The sequence below is a fragment of the Poecilia reticulata genome, linkage group LG13 (assembly GCF_000633615.1).
Source record: "Poecilia reticulata strain Guanapo linkage group LG13, Guppy_female_1.0+MT, whole genome shotgun sequence".
Taxonomy (NCBI): domain Eukaryota; kingdom Metazoa; phylum Chordata; class Actinopteri; order Cyprinodontiformes; family Poeciliidae; genus Poecilia; species Poecilia reticulata.
Genome location: NC_024343.1, coordinates 2,519,739 through 2,537,827, shown reverse-complemented (window position 1 = coordinate 2,537,827; position 18,089 = coordinate 2,519,739). Strand labels below are relative to the sequence as shown.

Below are 18,089 nucleotides of genomic sequence, written 5' to 3'. Positions count from 1 at the left end.
TATAGGCCTAATAACTACATATTCACCAGTTTGTCCACAGCTGCGTTACGGCGCTCAGCTATTCTAAATTATGCTGTCGTCTTGACTGTTGCTCTCACAAGAATTGAYTTGAACTGAGAGTAATGAATCGGGTCTTGCCTCCTTCCATCTGTGACTTTGAAACTGTTCATTAATGACTGCCTCGAAACCTGTGGGAACCCGCTGCTCAGAGCAGACCCCCACGGACCGGCGTTTCTTCAGCGGGGAATTAAACCAACACCAGGATTTTAAGGATCATTATCTCTGGCCGCCCAAGAAGAGACGGAGTGGACAACAAACGTCTGTCATTAAACCCACGAGGAAACAAAACAGTATAAAAAAAAAGTCTTTGCAATGGGGAGTTAATGATGTGCAGGTAAATGGAAAAATAGCGCCCTAGAGGGATCTTAATTAGATATTTTCAATCTTGTGAGCAAAATTAAATCCTCCTACAACAGAAAACCGCAGTTTGAGGCTGAAGTGACAAATGTGATGAATGATAATAAATAACCGCCAGCTAATATTTCCTTATTAAAATAAAAGTCACATTTGTTAATTGACTTTCTCGTCTGGGAGCTAGAGGTCACATTGTGAAATATTTGACACATTCTGCCCAGAATGGTTTAGAAAAATCCCAAATTGAGGAAAATGTATTATTGAAAAGTAAAAAAAACTTAAATTTCTTTCTTCCAAAGCAAGAAAAGAAAAGTTGTTTTAATATCCTACATCTTGGCAAGTTAACAGCAATTATCTCAATAAATAATAATGTTGTTTTGAGACGATTTTTAAGCAATATATTGACAATGGCATAATAATGCAAGTTTGCTCTCTCAAAAGACCAATAAACTTCCAATTTTGAATAGAACGTTTCGAAACTGGAACCTATATTAAATATCCAAAATAAAACAACCAAAATCAGTAAATAAAAATAAAATAAAACACACACACACACACCCATAACCATAAATAAAGTGGTTGATGGAGTCTAAACAAAATTGCCCTTCAAAATAATGATAATCAAAAGCAGCATTCAGCTTTTCTGCTCCTCTATTCTGGAAACCTCCAGAAAACTGAAAAACGGCTGAAACACTAAAATCAAGACTAAAAACTCACCTGCTTAGATAGCATTTAATGTCATTTATCATAATGTAATGTTTACTATTTCATAATTACTTTGTTATATTTTTATGGTGTAAAAAAAACTTTGAACTGCTTCGTCACTAAAATGTGCAATACAAACAAACTTGACTAGAATGGAGTCGTCAAGCTCATTTTGATTCATCATGCTACTAATCAAACAACTGTTTACTGCAACAGGCTTACCTACCGTAGCACTGAGAGGTGTGGTGTGGAAAGAAAACTCAGCAAAGTTGGCTGCAGCATAAACAAAGGTGGTTCTACGAGTGAATTTCATCTTTCATTCATAAACTATGTGAGCCCAAATGGCCAATATTTCTGGATAATTTCTACATTATTTAAGTGACAGAGGAACAAAAACATATAAAGATAATTCTGGGTTCCAGCGCAGTTTGCTAAAGTGATTAAAGGGTTAAAAAAGAAAAAACAAACACATTTTCACGCATTAAGTATGATTTCCGTTGATATGGAATGCTTCACTAAAGCGCCCTGGCCATGTGGCTGATGGGAGGGAAAGCCAATCTCAATAACGAGAATCTGAGCATGCCCACTTGCAAACTGCCGTTTAATTTCAGCACAATGTGAATCAACACAGACGCTGCCGGCGCTAAAATGTTTACTTTATTCAACTTTGGATGTATGCGAGGCATCCCATGTGCCAGAGCAGGAATGCATTTCCCCAGCTGTTATCGTCCAGGCTGGGCTCGACTTACCAGCCTCTGAGCTTGTACGCCTCTGGGATGTCTGGGTTGATCATCATGGTGCTGCTGAAGGACGCGGAAAGCGAGCGGCCTCCGAAGTCCGAGAGCTTGGCGCTCTTTATGGCTACGATCGGCTGTCCGGAGCCGTCGAACTTCTCCGCCTGCGAAACGAAAAGAAAATGTCTGAAAATGGGCCTCAAACGTCGCTCAACTCGGTTTCTCCACATCATCCGCAGTAAAAGACATTGTCACACAGATACAAGTAGAATGGAACACAAAGTAAACATGTAAGTAATTCCCCCAAGTTTTTCTGCTTCATAACCTTCATACTTTAAGCGACTAAAAGAACCAGAAGCTGGGAGGGTTTTAAAAAAAAAAAAAAAAGGAAGATCGGAGCAGGGAGTGACTGAACACTTCATACATATGGAAAATAACTTTAAAGTTGTCTGACGCTGGAACTGTTCTTAAGCTGCACGTTTTGTTTCATCAAATCCCTTTGGAAGTGGAATACATTTAAAAAGGAAACTAGAAGGGAAGACGCTGCCTCTTAGCAGGAGGAAGTCAAATTGGACTGAAGCCAGCAGAAGGGAAAATAAAATTTTAAAAAATATCAACGTTGGGAGTTCACTTACGTTATCACAAGGACACATTTTAGTCAGTAACTTTATTCTATGAGCTTAGAAGTATTTTCAGGTTTCACAACTCAAGCAAAGAGCAGCTTTTCTAATATGTAAGGATGCAACTAAAGGTATTCAAAGTTTCTATTAATCGGATTAAAATAAATTGGTACATTGGTCAGATTTTGCATTTTACCACTTATGTCTTTTTTATACATTAGAAACACAAAAGATGCAATTGAAAAAAAGAAAATAAAAGTTTATTGGCTAAAATTTAACACCACAGCATTCTGTTAGTGAACAGCCAAACATTCGTAGCAAAAGATGAAGCTAAAAATACTTTATCAAAGCTCAGCGCGTTCTGCTCGACTCATCAGTACAGTGTAGTGATTTGTTACTTTCTGAATTAACCAATTAGTAATTAGACACCAAACAGTGCTTAGCAGATTTTTATTTATATATATATATATACACACACACACTGAATTTGAACCAGGTGGAGCTAAACATGCCACTTTAGTGTAGGATATTCCAAAGGTTTCCATTTATTTTAAATGCAAAATGTACATATTTCTTGTACAGTTTTGGCTTAATGTTGTTCTTTCAGCAAAACTGCCTTCTTTTATCAAGTCTGTTTATGCCAGTTAACGATTGTTTGATCACAATTAATCCGATTAATAGTTTCAGCCCAAATCATTTTTTTCACCTAATTTGATACTTTGTGACATTACGTGGCATTCCTTGAAGAAACCCTTCCACTTAGAAACACTTAAACAAAAACTCTCCGGCTCTGCGTGGTTTTACTCACTTCCTCTCCCCACAGGGTGACGGTCACCAACTTCCCGGACATGTCCATCAGACTCATCGTCCTCTTGGACACTTCGCGGTTGGACTTGGTCGTCAGGCGGGTCAGCTCATCCACGCTCTTGCACACTCCAATCACATCTGTAATGCAAAACAGAAAGAAAAAAAAAAGGAAAAAAAAAAAAAAAAAAGCATTAAGCATAGCGAGACACGCTAGATTTACGGCACCAACATTCTGAACCTCCGTGTGCAGCCCTGTTCCATACGCTGAATATCCTCTGAGAAACACAAAGGAATTATAAAGTATATCCAATTTCTAAAGCTGCCTGAGGTAATGCTTCTTCGTTTTGCAGTGAAATAAAAAGGAATCAGCTGTTACTTTGAGTGTTTCATATCCATAACAGCAGGAATGTTTTTGTTTTTAGGAATCTATTTAAATATAGACTTTTGATTGACAAAGGATTGGAAAATTACACATTATCAACGTTGACATTTGAACTGTTTAAAGGGAAGATTCTTATTGCAGGAAATGCCAAAAAACTGGAAGACAAATTTATTTTTATATAGGACTATTTGCTTCATGATGCTTAAGCCACAGCTACAACCAGATTCATATTACAAAACAAAAAGAAAAAAAAAATAGAAACTATGAATTTCTTAAAAAGACTAAATATATGCGATGAAAAAGCTATTAACAATTACAAAAAAAAAGAAAAAAAAAAAGTGGATTACTTGGAGAAACTTTTCCAGTATTGGAGATTCTTTAAATGTAGTCTTAGGCTGATTTAGATCATCTTACACAAAATGTGACAATGTTGTTTCGCATTGAAGATGTTTGTGTGAGACTCAAATTTTTGCCCGTACATATGCAACATTTAAAACCTGTGATTGACGTATGTAAGGCCAACTAATTTAATAGATTCAATTGCTTAACATTAAGGACATTGAAGCCTCAATTTTAGATAAATTTAAGACTAAGGACACGCAGACACCCCAATTAAAGTTTTACATTTTCTTAAAGTTTCCGTTTGTGATTATGCAGCTTTCACAGTTGCGCGACCTTACCAATGATAGCGTCTTTCTCTCTGTTCTCCAAGTCGCCGATAGAGACAAAGTCGCACTGCACCATGGGAACGTCGCAGCTGTCCTCACAGGGAATGACGGTGGACTCTCCGTTGAGAGTCATTTCGTAGTCGTTCTTCACCGACGTGTACTGCTTGTTTGCGATCTTCAAAGAGCCCTTGGAGATGTAGTAGACCTGGCGGAGGCAGGAGGGATGAAGCCGGCGCGTTAATCAGAGATCTGGGGGAGCATTTTCACCTGACTTGAATGGTGCAAACGAGATAGGACTTCAGACAGCAGGGGAGGTGGGGAGGCATCAACAGAGCCTGGCAGATGATCATAAGCTGCTTATTGTACGGGTACGGCGCTGCCAGATGACTCATTCATAGTCTCTGTGGTTTTAACGCGCAGAGTACCGGCAGCTGTTGACAGAGCGTCGCGCTGCCAGAGCTGTCTAACGGCGAAGGAGGAAGAAAAGTTTTCCGGCAGGTAGTTTGGGAAATCCCGGGTCTGGAGGAAGAATCTCACCTTGCCGACCTCGATGAGAGAGAAGAACTTGTCGACTTCTTGGTTGAAGCCGGTCACACGGATCTCCCCCTGGAGTTAAAAACACAAAATCTTTCTTAAAAAATAGACAAACTTTGGACAGAGATATTGGAGTTTATTTATGTATATATATATATATATATATATATAAAAAAAATTAGTGATTGACTGATCCACGTTTTTCTACTTCCAATACAATATCTTAGGTTTGGCATCAGCCAATACGGATACGATACAAAAAAAACTGCTGAATTAAAGTTTATTTCTGTAAACAAACAGACATAAATGTACTGAGTAGCATTTATTGGATAACTCTGCAGCACACTTAAATACACGCAAAAACAACAAATATTTAATTTGATCAATCAAACATATTAGGAGTATGACACCCAATGTAAAGTAAATAAGAAACTGACAAAACGATACGTTTACTACTTTGGTCAAACGTAAAAAATTAATTGCAACAAACAATCTTTCAAATGGTTCAGAAAGTGCAATTAATGTACAATAAATAAAGCATGACATCACTCGGAGCACAAGGGATACAATTAGACTGACTAGATCTGTCCTTATGGACTGGACACATGGTCACGGATACAGGAGCGAGAATATTTTTCAATATCGGACCAGTGCATCCTTAATAAGAATGACGGATAAAAACTTACACTTTCATCTACGATCTCCATAGAGAAGAGTTTTCCTTCGCCTCGAGCATTGCTCCACGTACGAATGGAGCCCTTATTGGTCACACGAGCCCGGATCGTCCACCTTTAAGAGAAATTTATTGCTCATTAAGGCTTTGTAACGCAAAAGTTTCCCTTTTCTGAGGATATGCATACATACATGTATGAATGAACGCATTTAGTCATTAGTTCACAATCTGTTCTTTGCAGCTTTTGAAAACAGGTTTCCAGGGTTTCCATTTAAAAATCTTTGGCTTTTCTTGTTGTGTTTATTTCTTAGCTAGGTAGCCAATTACCACACCAGTGAGGTGCTTAAAATAAACTTAGTAAAAGTATAAAGATGTAAAAGAACATTTAAAAAAGGGAAAGTAGCCTGAAAAGACAGCAAAGAGGCCGTTTTTTATTTTCATACTTTTTAGTATTCAAGACTGAGGTTTTGCAATGCTAGGTGCATAAACTGCTATGAAAGATGCTAAAAAAAAAAATCTTAAAATAAATAGTTTAGTTTTTGTTTAAAAATACCACTCTACCCCACAACCACTAATGACAGAAAGGCTAAAAAAGAAATACATATATCCACCCAAGTTGTCAGGAAAAGTGTCAAGCCTGCCCATGTGACAACTTTCTCCACAGCTATAGTGATTTATAAGCCTGGCGGGCCTCCAGGCTTAACTTGCCTCTCAACCAGGCTAATCACAGTTTATTTTAAATAGGGTTTTAGTAACAGTGACAGCAGAGAGTGCAAGAATCACAACATAAAATTACTATATTTTCAATGAATGCATATTAAAACTGTTACAATTCAAACGACCAATAAAGCATGCATACTCACTTGGACTGGTAGGGGTTGAGGCTGGCGATGGGGACAATTTTGGAGCTTCCTCCTGGAGTATCAGGCAAAGCAGAAGTTATCTTCTTTGCAAAGTCTCTCTTCAAATTTCTGACCACACCTACAGAAACAAAGAGGGAAAAAAAGGAATAAATAACGAGCAGAGAAGTGGAGGAGTCGAAAGAAAGAGACAAATGCATTATTCATCACGAATTCCAAAAATCTAATTTCTTTGGATTGCAACCGCTTTATCGGCGTAATTATCCCACTTCATGGGGGGAAAATCTCAACGAAAAGACTTCAAAATTTTACCGACTTGACTCCYGCCAAGCGCAGCGATTGGAACAACAGATGAGAATGTTATTAAACCAGCTGGCCCCAGATACGTGATCCGGCATTTTAGGCGAGAAGCATGACTCGTGTTCCCACAGAATCGGGGCCGAGCGTGAAGCACTGCAACAAACCGGAGCAGCTCTTCCCGAGCGCAGCACATTTGATTTGTGTGCGTCTCACGTGGAGGATTAGAGTTCAAAGTGTCCACTTAAGTCCTCCCACTTTGCAAACCACTGCACTTCTGGTAATTAAGCCCCCCACTGCTCCCCAGATCAAGCAAGCTCACTGAGAAATGAACAATGACTGTGCTGATGATGACCAGGACGGCTGCCACAATCTTAATTCCCCACAAGGCAGATTTGAGGGATGAATACCTCCCATGACACACGCGGGGGGACACGGAGAAACCACGGCAACGGCTGGATTTCACATCTCTGCAGGCTAAAATTGCTAGAAAAACATGCTTGACATGACCACCTTGTTGTCTTTCACGGACAAGTAAATGTTCTGATCTAATCCACACTTTTGAACAGTGCCACTCAAACCGAGGTGTATAAAACGTAACAACTGCACACACAGGCGAAGATGGATATGCTCACAGACAGGAAACCAGATGGATGTGGTGAATTTCAACGCAAAACAAAAATATTTCCACAAATTAAAAATGCTAATATTTCTACAAGGGCTGTCAAAATTATTCCTGTCATGGGAATCTTTAGGCCACCTCTCTGCGACGGATAGCTGCTGCCACCTGGTGGCCATTTTTGATAGCAATTTCATTTCTGTTGTGAATTAAAACATTACATTTTCCTAAATTTTATTTATGTCGAGCAGGTTAAATGCAAGCTTTCACTCACCTTCATTATTTCTGTTTTGTGACTGCAGAGGCGGTCTGCTTTCAGGGACTGGAGCTGGCTGTGGGCCTCTGCTCTGGGCTGATGGGGAAATTTACATTAAAACCATCAGAGTTAACTTTATTGTCCAAAATTATGTGCACAAAAACATTTTGAATTTGATTTCAAGCTCTCACTTTGTTACAAAAAGGAGGTATAATCTAAATATTTTAGTACTAAACATGTAAACGATGTACAGAAACTTTTTTAAAGTGCAGAAGAGCAAAGGAAATGAGGAAAAAAAAACAAAAACAAACAAAAAAAATACAGCTCAAACATTATTTGTGTGTACATGTTTATAAAGGGATAGGAAAGCAGTGATGTCTGTGATTATTTCCATGCATATTCAGCTTGAATGATGAGAAATGCTCACCGTCAGAGTAAGGAATTGGGTCTCCTATTTTACCAGAGGCGTCAGCAGGTTTGATGACGTCGATTTCTAAAATGATTACCACTCGTCTGTAAAGACAGACAATACATCAGAATAGTTGGAGGGGGAAAAAAAGAAAGAAGAAAAAAAGCGATATTTCCAACAAAATCTATAGCGAAATCTTCATACCGTCCGTCTTTGAGCATATTGGTGACCTGCCTCTTCAGGACGCACACGCAGTTTGGGACCAGAAGGTTTTCCTCGGCCATGTAGTTTAGCTGAGTGGAGAGCATGAAGGCTGCAGAGAGAAAAGCATGAACTGGACATGCTACTGCAAATGTTTAGGAAAACCAATATATGCAAGAATCACTTTCACATTTCAGATGAGATTTAAATGTGAATCTGTGAATCTTGGCAAACAAACATTACCTTAAAAAATAGGAAACAATATCAACTAACAAGAAGGCTGGGCTTATATCCCCAACCTACATCCTAGTGGGTCAACAATTTGACATCCAGATACAAAGGAAGATATCTACAAAGAAAAAACTATGAGGAACCAACAGAGTCATTTAGTGTAATGTTTTTGGCAAATCCTGATCAAATCATAATTTCTAATCAATTATTTGAAACCATATGTCCCATCACAAACATTCAGATGCACTTTTGTTTGGAAATGTAGCTAAAGAAGCTTATAGTTTACATAACTTATATCCCTTCATCCCACAAATGGAAACGAATGGCATTCAAAACATTTGAGCAAAAATAAATTCGACAAAGTAACTTACATGACAGTGTGTGTCGTCCATCGCTCATCATCACCCTGAAGCGAGAGGGCCCACTCCCGCCATCGATCTTGCGAATGTTCTAAAAGTTAATGTAAAAAACTGTTGACTATATAGATGGAAAATAATGGCTTAAGCAAAATTATACTTCTCAATGGAACAAGATTTAAAAAAAAGAGGCATTTCAAAATATTGATGCAATACCGTAAGGCTTGTAATAGATACTGACAAGATATTCCCGACTAAAATAAACCTTGGCAGGAAAAAGACAACAAAAATGGTGAATTCAGCAAGAAACAATGAATAGGGGGAGGGAAGCACTAATTTAACATTTAACTAAATTAGAGGGTTGGTATGAAAATAGCTGGATGCATTGAAGACTCTTTGAGGCCCAAGACTGAGATTAATCAGTCTAAATGCAAAATTAGATACATAACTTAACACAAGTCTACTTTTTTTTTCTTTTAACGCTCAAAGCTTTTTCATTGTTTGAAAGTTATTTTTAATACTCTTTGCATGCAAAGAGATTTACTTTTATCGTGCAACTTTTTTTTATAATATTGACAACTCGCCTTTCCGTTCAAAATGTGTTGTTTACGGCATGATAAACATGGTTCCGTTAAATCAATCAACTTGATTAAAGTCATCTACATGCCATTTCGGCTGGAGTGGCGCGGCTGTTGCATAAAAAAGGCTATTTGTTACTCACCACCAACTGAAGCACTGCTTCGTTACAACCGCTGCCATTTGCTAAAGCCTGGAAAATCATGAAGGGAAAAAATAAAAAAAATCAATTTTCACAAATATCTCATCACACAAATACACGTTTTTTTTTTCATTCAAATTAGCTTACAAACTTATTTCCATCTATATTCGACTGCAATTTGGATTGAGTTAGTTGTATTTTCTGTTCTGTTAAAAGATTAGCAAACCCCAACGTGACTTTTTAAAACGTACATATAAAAGTATATTCTGCAAACAAATTAATGTCAGCTTGATGTTGACTACAACAAAGACAGTTTGGCCATAATGAAGAACCAATACAGGCTCTACAACACTTTGTTATCAATATAGTTCGTTTTTATAAATCAGTCTTACCTCTATCGCGCCCGTTGAAAGACTTGCCATGACTGTAATCAGGTAGTTTAGTAAGAAAATGCGACTTAAGTTGACGACTAGTAGACAAACAGGTCGACGAACCACTAACAAATGCAGTCAAACTGCGTCTGAGGCGCCAAAAGCTTTGACAAGGACGCGCGAAGAGTTGAGCGTGCAGTCAGTTTCCGTTTCCGCTCACTGGTCTAAGGTAAGCTTGGAATCATTCAGAGAGTTTAAATACAGCTAAGAGTCGCTGCGAAACTGACCTGAGACCGGTCGCGCCAACCAAACTGTGACGTCAATATTTTAATGTGTTGCGTTCAAGGAGGTACGGAAACAGGCTACTTATAAAATATTCGAAAAAAATGTTTGTGCCTTTTTAAAATAAAAAGTAAAAAGGGAGGTGAAACACTGTTAGATTACTCAACTATAACGTGCACTAAAGTTGTGACAAACCTCACAAAATGCACTGTAGTAGTTTCAGGACAAATTTCTTTGACAAAAAGAGGTAAATTTGCAGACTWCGCCATCTGACGATGTTCAGTTTACTAATTTCGTGTTAGATWTGCGGCGCACTTCAATATAATCAAATAAAACGAATCCCATCATTCGTGGAATTTTTTTTTTAATTATGTGTTTTAAATATTTAACTGTTCATTTTGAGGCTAAATAAAAAAATATTTTTCTGACGATAATATTTAATAACACCAATTAAAAATATTTGTATACAGAAATAAGGCCCTATTGCCCACACAGTCATGACAAAGGTTGCTGGTTTGACAGCAAACAGCAGTTGACAACTTCGACAGTGACAAGACACAAAATGTCATTGCTGAAGAAGCAAATTGCTCGAACAATTGGTTAATAATGAAAAATTAATTGCAAGGAAAAAATTGAAATGGAAGAAAAAAAAAAGGCGTAGAACAAACAAGGATAGCAGCACCCTTGAGATGATTACCAATCACAGCCCACTCAAGAGATTGGGGGAGATTCACAAGGCGCTGCTCAGTGGACAAAGTCCCATTTTCAGATAAAGGTACATTTTACATTTTATTTGGAATGCTGTCAATGTTGATGTGTGTTTTAGCAAGTCCAAAGTCAACTCAGCTGTTTATCAGCAAATTTTAGAGAACCGCTGTGTTTCTTCCTGCTGACAATCTTAATGTAAATGCTGATTTAATTTCCCAGCGTGACTCGTCTCCAGTACACACTGGCCCAAAGTATCGACAGAATAAACTCTACAGTACATGCGTTTCACTACATCACTGAATTAAAGCACCTTTTAATCAGTCTTTTAAAATATAAATAATTTCTGCATTGTTTTTCAGCAACTGTACACAATAACCATGAAATATATGATCGTGTACAATGATTTGTGTAAATGTATGGTTTCATTTTTTTACCATATTACTAAAATATATGATAATATTGTGACTTATTTATTGAATGTAACATCATTACTCGTAGCCAGGAAGGGTTTCAGACTGATACATTTATTTACCTACAACAGAAATTAAAAAAAAAAAAAATCCAGGAACATACAAAATCAAGCTGTAACGTTGAAATAGTGCTACACTGCAAAAACACAAAATCTTTTAAAAAAAATTCTAGTTTCTAGTGCAAATATTTTAATACACATGGAAGAAGATTAAAAATAACTTATCAGTAACATTTCAGCAAAATATAAGAGGGGTTTTTTTTTACTCAAAAATTCCTTAATATTGATGAAAAGGTGCTAGTTCCACCAACAGATTATTTAACTTATAACAAGGGAAAATGTCTTGGTAAAACTAAAATAATCTGCCACTGGAGCAAGTAAGTTTTCATCAATATTAAGGAATTACTGACTCAATGCAAGCCCCTATGTCTTGGTGAAAAGTTACTTGTAAGTTAGTTTTAATCTTATTTCAACTGTACTGAAATATTTGGGCTAAACGTATTAGTAAGATATTGGTAGAATTTTGTGTTTTTGCAGTGCAGACATATTGACATCATAAAAAGTCCAAGTGGTATAAAAGGAAAACCTCAACGTCACCTAATATGACACTCCATTGTGTATTTACTTACATTTTTCAAATTCCTTAGAATTGGCAGAGGATTTTAGTCTCTATTTAGGATTTAATTCAACTGAGCCCATGTGATTCTTGTCAGTTGGGAATCCTACTTTATCTTTACTTCCAACATCCCTCCTCTGCAGGACAGGGGCTCCGGGATTGGGGTTATTGATGACACCCATGAAGATTGGTATGTGAGTTACATCATCCATTAGCACAAAGAAGAAGGGCTGACTGAGGTGAAAAATAGGATTGGATGCCCTCGAGATGATGGTCGTTGTGGCAGCGGCAGCCCTCGCGCCGTCCTCGTTAATCTCCATGCCAGACTTGTGCATTACGCTGGACACCAGCAGGGGGCCATCTGCGATCCCACCCAAATTGGGATTCAGGAACACCTCCCCAAGACCTGAGATAAAAAAAGCGATTAGAGAGGTGGTTTATAGCATCCTTTGTCTTACCAGAGCTTGCAGATGTGAGAAGGTTACGTCTTACCTAGTTTGGTAAGAACTTCCTGCAACTCCTGAGAATATTCCAGCTTGAATTTGGGAACTTTAACTTGGACAGCCCTCTCTTTGGGTAGACGTTCATACAAGTTGGAGATATTTAGGTGAGAGGAAAGCGAAGACACGTTCACTCTCCCCGACTCAGGCATGATAACCAGCAAACTCATGTCCTTTGTGAATGGGAACCTTGCCACCTGCACACAAAGAAAAAGGATGTAGTAGTTTCTTAAAGGGGCAGAATTCTGTGTTTTTCAGGCACTTGGTGCCATTTTATAACATAATTAATTAACTATGTTGACTTCAGTTGTATAAAAAAAATGCTATATATATCCAACATGACTTAATAGAAATTTTACTTTGTAAATAAACGCCTTCAAATTGGGCCTCTGTTGCTTTAAAAACCCCTGCTCTTTCTAAAACTCTGCCTTCAAGAAGTCATCACAACTTAATTTCTCAATTAACCCTTTATCGACATTTTTACCGCTGAGAAATAGCTCATATAATGAGCACATGCACAGTTCCACCCTGTGTTTGCTAATTGCTGCTGGCTAGTCTGAAGGAGCTGAGAGGAGTCGTCGCGGGGGGAGGGCTGCTCTGTGCGGTGGAAGCTTGGAGGCTTGTCATCTGCATCCCAGAGGAGTAGCTGGTGTTTTGCACCGCTGAATGGTTGCCATGGGAGACTAAAGGATTTTTCAAACATGCATGAAAGAATCAAAGTTTTTGATGAGGGAATATCATGAAACTCAAAAAAGTTGATTTTACCAAACACTGCCTCTTTAAGAGTTTGAGTCTAAAGTGAGTTGGACATATTTTTACACCTGGGTCATTTCACGTCAACTTTGTTTTTGGTAAATCCAGAACTGTAAAACAGATTTGCAGTTGTTCACAGTTGGATAGTCTTGTTTCCGTCCGTCCGTCCGCATTCCCAGGCCAGCTGAGAGACATAGTCCCTCCAGCGTGTCCTGGGTCTTCCCCGAGGCCTCCTCCCGGTGGGACGTGCCCGGAACACCTCACCAGGGAGGCGTCCAGGAGGGATCCTGACCAGATGCCCAAGCCACCACCCTCCCGGAAGACCGAGCTTCTCACCCTATCTCTAAGGGAGAGTCCAGCCATCCTGCGGAGGAAACCCACTTCGGCCGCTTGTATCTGTGATCTCGTTCTTTCGGTCATGACCATAGATGAGGGTGGGAACGTAGATCGACCGGTAAATCGAGAGCTTCGCTTTTTGACTCAGCTCTCTCTTCACCACRACGGACCGGTACAGCGCCCGYTTCACAGCAGACGCTGCCCCAATCCRCCTGTCGATCTCCCGYTCCSTTCTTCCCTCATTCGTGAACAAGATCCCCAGATACTTAAACTCCTCCACTTGAGGCAGGACGACCCCCCTGACCCGGAGAAGGCACTCTACCTTTTTCCGGCTCAAGACCATGGCCTCGGATTTGGAGGCACTGAGCCTCATCCCGGCCGCTACACACTCGGCCGCGAACTGCTCCAGCGAGAGCTGCAGATCACGACTTGATGAAGCCAACAGGACCACATCATCCGCAAAAAGCATAGATGCTAAGGCCACCAAAATGGATCCCCTCAACACCTCGGCTGCACCTAGAAATTCTGTCCATGAAAGTAATGAACAGAATCGGTGACAAAGGGCAGCCTTGGCGGAGTCCAACTCTCACCGGAAACGAGCCCGACTTACTGCCGGCAATGCGGACCAGACTCCGACACCGGTCATACAGGGACCTGACAGCCCGTATCAAATGGTCCGGTACCCCATACTCCTGGAGAACCCCCCACAACGCCCCCTTAGGGACACGGTCGAACGCCTTCTCCAAGTCCACAAAACACATGTAGACTGGTTGGGCGAACTCCCATGCACCCTCCATTACCCTGCTGAGAGTGTAGAGCTGGTCCAGTGTTCCATGACCAGGACAAAAACCACACTGCTCTTCCTGAATCCGAGGTTCGACTATCCGACGGACAAGGCGCGGCGCTATGGGGGGGGCTGCCCACTGGCCTGGGCCGGATGGGGGCCCGGGTCTGGAAGTGCCAAGGAGGGAGGAATGGTTTCAAGTCGCCTAAATGTCTGATTATAGACGGAGGAAGTGCGCCCTCGCCTGTTGAGAAAGGTGTATTTAAAGTTAAAGTTACTTTCCCTCAATGGAATATACTGTATACTAGTCAGTCCCAGTGGCTGTTTCACTCACGGTTTAGCCGATGTGCTTCCTGGGTAAAAATCAAAAGACAAACGCGGCCCAACCCCACCCCCCGCTCGACAGTGAATGGGCATATGCAACTGGGGGGTTCGGTACCTCAAAAAAGGTTAAGAACCACTGACATAGAGCAAACAGAGAGGTATTAAAACTCTGAATCCCAAAATGCTTTGGTCCAAATGCCTTACCTATTACTGCACAGATAATGAAATAGTTGTTTGTTTGTTTTTTAAATGAACGTTAAATACAAAAACATATGAATATACTGCAAAACAGATGTTGAATTTTAGCATTCTTTTGCATCAAACTTAAAAACAAATTCCCAGAGAAACAGAGACAATAAAACTTCAGAAGGTGAACTGTACCTGAGCCTCCAGCTCGCTGTCCATTAATAAACTCAGCTGATGTTTGGTATCATCCATCATATCAACATCCACCAGGTGCAAATCATCAAGGTAAAAGACGCCTTTGGAGGTGAAGTTCGGGTCAAACCGAGCTTTCCACTCTCCTGTCAGACACACGAGGAAATTAGATTTTCATTTTTAGTCAGCGGCATCTTTCAAACCAAAAATACTTTATGAAGAAACAATAATATTTTTGGTAGCTCAGAGAAGGAAAATGTTCTTGATTACACTCTTAAAGGCATACAGACACATATAAAAGAATCAGTTTAATCAAAAAGTTCATTTTATGGATTATTAGGTTTTCTAAAAACTGAATTTTGATCCCAATCATGAGACTTACCAAAATGAACGCTGTGTTAATAAGTGTAAGAGTTTCACTTTATCGGTTAAGTAAATGATCTTTTCAGTGATGTTCATACATATCGATACATCCGTTAGTTAGAAGTCGGCATGCTGGCCAATCACCTTTGAAGTAAACGGCATTGATGAGCATGAGAAGCAGATTGGGTGGCAAAAAAGACAGGAAGTCCATCATTTTCCCCTCTGTTGCGTTCTCTACCCACTCATTTATCTGCTGAAGGCTTTCCACTATTGCTGGTTCCGAGTCGTAAAACCGCAGCGACTCGCTCACAAACTCTTGCTTTCCCTTAAACCCTAAAAAAGAAAAAGATGTTCAGCTTTTTTCTTTTTTTTTTTGGGCTCAAAATCAGATATTAAAACAGAAATCAGAACAAACCTTGGCGCAGAAACATGCGCGTGGCGATTTGCACGTCGCTGTTTCTCAGCTGCGTTAAGACGTGTCGTAGAGACTCGTGGTAACACGGCAAGCTGTTCTCATGGAGGTGATACATCAGCAGCTCTTCCGTCTCGTTTTTTGCACCTTGAGATAAAACACAATTCCAAATTGCAATCTCAACTACGCCACGACAAAGTAGGCTAGTTCAACAGAGGTGGTAAGCAGTTTCTGCCGTACCTAAAGCCAGTTGCGAGAGGGCCAGAGATATGCTTAGAGGAGAAATGATGACATTTGGCTGCTCTGGTGTCGTCTCCAGGTTTTGTAAGAGCTGCATCCCCAGTCTCTGAATTGCAGCAGTGATAGTTTGTTTGGTGTCGGGGCTTCGGCTGATAGCCTGACAACTGTCTCCCTTTTCTTCATCTGGCGATGTCTTGTTTGCCGTCGGCAGGTCGGACGTCGCAGTAACAGTCGTTTCGTTTAGAGTTGTTGGCTCCGGTGTCCCCTGGCTCTCACCTTCCTATAAGCGAAAATGACAAAACCAGGATCCTAACTCAGCGTGCAGTACAAGAACATAAAATGTAACAAAGCATTTTTGGCCTGGTTTCAAACGCAAATATCTTAGTACACTTGAAATAAGCTAAAACTAACTTGGATGTAACTTTTCAGTGAGATAAACACGTTTTTTCAGTCAGTTCACTTCATCGCCAAAGCACCAAATCACAACAAATTTCATCAGAAGGCACTTTACAAAATAAAATAAAATAATCATTTAAAGTTAATCCAGTTGATCCGAGTTCTCAAACAGTTCAATAAACTCAATGAATTACTCAAAGTAGTTTGCCAATTTTTTTCCACTTATACCAAAACATTTTCCTGTTTTAGGCGACAAAATCAGCCAGTGGAACTAAAACTGTTTTTTTTTTTTGTATTTCAAGAATTATTAACTTAAAATATTATTGGTCTTGCTGAAAAAAAATACCTTTAATTTAGTTTTGCTTTATTTCAAATGCACTAAAATATTTGACTTAGAAAGTAGACCAAAACTACTTGGCAAAAATGTGTGTTTTTGCAGTGTGTTAAACACAAATTACTCAGTTCTTACTTCTATGGGTTGACTGGGGTTTAGAGGAATTAGGGGAATTGACTGATCTTCTGCCACTTCAGCATTCTGTCAAGAACAAGATAGCAGAGGACAATGGTCTTTCAAAGTTTTCCGTAATCAATACAGATGTTTTTAGACGTTTTTAGATGGGTTGTTTACAGTAGTTCCTAGGCTGCAGAGACAAATTAACAGGAGTGTCAGACAGAGGTCCATATCCAAGAAAAGTAACTGTAAGAGAAAAATACAAGGTCATTTTTCCTCAGAGGCTTACATTTCTTCGTTATATAAGTAGTGTTACGCAATAAATTATCACTAGATTAGTCTCTCTTCTTAATTTCAGCTAATAAAACATTACTAATTTCTATATAGTTTTATCATGGTTGTAGTTTTTTCCTACGAGCACAGATAACCGAAGCATTTCTCCAAATCAATAAACTAGAGCAGAAGTTAAAACCTGTACCAAATCAACCTTAAACTGCAACCTTCAAACATAATCTAGCTACAGCACAGAGAAGTTATTAAATGTCAAGTCAGAATCATTCATCTGAAGCATATTTCAATGCAAGCATTGCACGTTTCGAACAATCTCAATCTGAAAAAAGAAAAAAAAATCTTAAATTGAAGTTTAAAATACGTTTACCTTTTTTAAAACGACAAAGAAACCCTCCTGGTTTGTCCAAAAACAAAGAGGAGAACCCACTGTACGGTGAATGGCTGAATTCCCTGAGAGTAAAAGATTGGCAGATGCTCAGCAAACAGTTAAATATGAACTTGCATTGATCGGGGAGGCGGGGGTGGCGGTGCTTGTTCAAGCCACTATTTGTTTGTAAATGCAGCCACCGAGGCTAGTCCTGGGTTAAATAACCACACGCTTGAAATATGCAGTTATTCCGCATGTTAGTGGGCCGGTGATGTGACAAAACTTCATCTCCGACAGGAAACATGACAAACCTGTTACAAAAGAGTGGCTAATCCCAATGCGCGCGCGGAAAAACAAAACGTGCCGGAAAAACGGCGAATTATTTCGTGACGAGGAACAACGCTCGCGCATTTCCCAGAAGGGCCCGGATTATGACATAGCAGTTAAACAAGAGGCACCAAAATCTCGCTTCTGTGCCAAAAAACTCTTAAGGTTACGACTATCCAAAGAGCAGTACAGAAATTATTACATTAAAAAAAATTTGTAGCATCAAGCAAAATTTAT

General features: G+C 39.4%; 2 protein-coding genes across 3 annotated transcripts; both read right to left on the bottom strand.

Moving 5' to 3' along the window:
* Positions 1–1,759: 1,759 nt before the first annotated feature.
* Positions 1,760–10,138, bottom strand: LOC103474198 (replication protein A 70 kDa DNA-binding subunit-like). The gene is made up of 12 exons (XM_008424999.2): positions 9,877–10,138; positions 9,488–9,535; positions 8,782–8,860; positions 8,183–8,291; positions 7,997–8,082; positions 7,588–7,665; positions 6,401–6,518; positions 5,551–5,653; positions 4,868–4,936; positions 4,343–4,535; positions 3,282–3,418; positions 1,760–2,017 (listed from the first exon to the last, which is right to left on the bottom strand). Exons 1-12 carry the CDS (start codon positions 9,904–9,906, stop codon positions 1,865–1,867), a joined length of 1,203 nt encoding a protein of 400 aa, XP_008423221.2. The 5' UTR covers positions 9,907–10,138; the 3' UTR covers positions 1,760–1,864.
* A 1,514-nt stretch (positions 10,139–11,652) lies between these two features.
* serpinf2b (serpin peptidase inhibitor, clade F (alpha-2 antiplasmin, pigment epithelium derived factor), member 2b) lies at positions 11,653–17,954 on the bottom strand. Of its 2 annotated transcripts, XM_008424942.2 has the most exons (10): positions 17,837–17,953; positions 17,526–17,608; positions 17,045–17,113; positions 16,886–16,951; positions 16,021–16,300; positions 15,784–15,927; positions 15,513–15,701; positions 15,009–15,151; positions 12,423–12,627; positions 11,653–12,336 (listed from the first exon to the last, which is right to left on the bottom strand). In XM_008424942.2, exons 1-10 carry the CDS (start codon positions 17,934–17,936, stop codon positions 11,984–11,986), a joined length of 1,632 nt encoding a protein of 543 aa, XP_008423164.1. In that variant the 5' UTR covers positions 17,937–17,953; the 3' UTR covers positions 11,653–11,983. The 2 variants fall into 2 exon arrangements, with proteins under 2 accessions (XP_008423164.1, XP_008423165.1); XM_008424943.2 differs by lacking the exons at positions 16,886–16,951; positions 17,045–17,113 and having other exon boundaries at positions 17,837–17,954.
* Positions 17,955–18,089: the final 135 nt, after the last annotated feature.

Excerpts from the sequence above, each read along its gene's own strand:
- LOC103474198 (XM_008424999.2), bottom strand. The coding sequence starts at position 9,906 with ATGGCAAGTCTTTCAACGGGCGCGATAGAG. Across the intron at positions 8,292-8,781 it reads TGGACGACACACACTGTCAT|CCTTCATGCTCTCCACTCAG; the intron begins GTAAGTTACTTT and ends TTCTCTCTGCAG. Across the intron at positions 6,519-7,587 it reads ACAAAACAGAAATAATGAAG|GTGTGGTCAGAAATTTGAAG; the intron begins GTGAGTGAAAGC and ends TTGTTTCTGTAG.
- serpinf2b (XM_008424942.2), bottom strand. The coding sequence starts at position 17,936 with ATGCGCGAGCGTTGTTCCTCGTCACGAAATAATTCGCCGTTTTTCCGG. Across the intron at positions 16,301-16,885 it reads ACCCCAGTCAACCCATAGAA|GAAGGTGAGAGCCAGGGGAC; the intron begins GTAAGAACTGAG and ends TTTCGCTTATAG. Across the intron at positions 12,628-15,008 it reads ACAGCGAGCTGGAGGCTCAG|GTGGCAAGGTTCCCATTCAC; the intron begins GTACAGTTCACC and ends CTTTGTGTGCAG.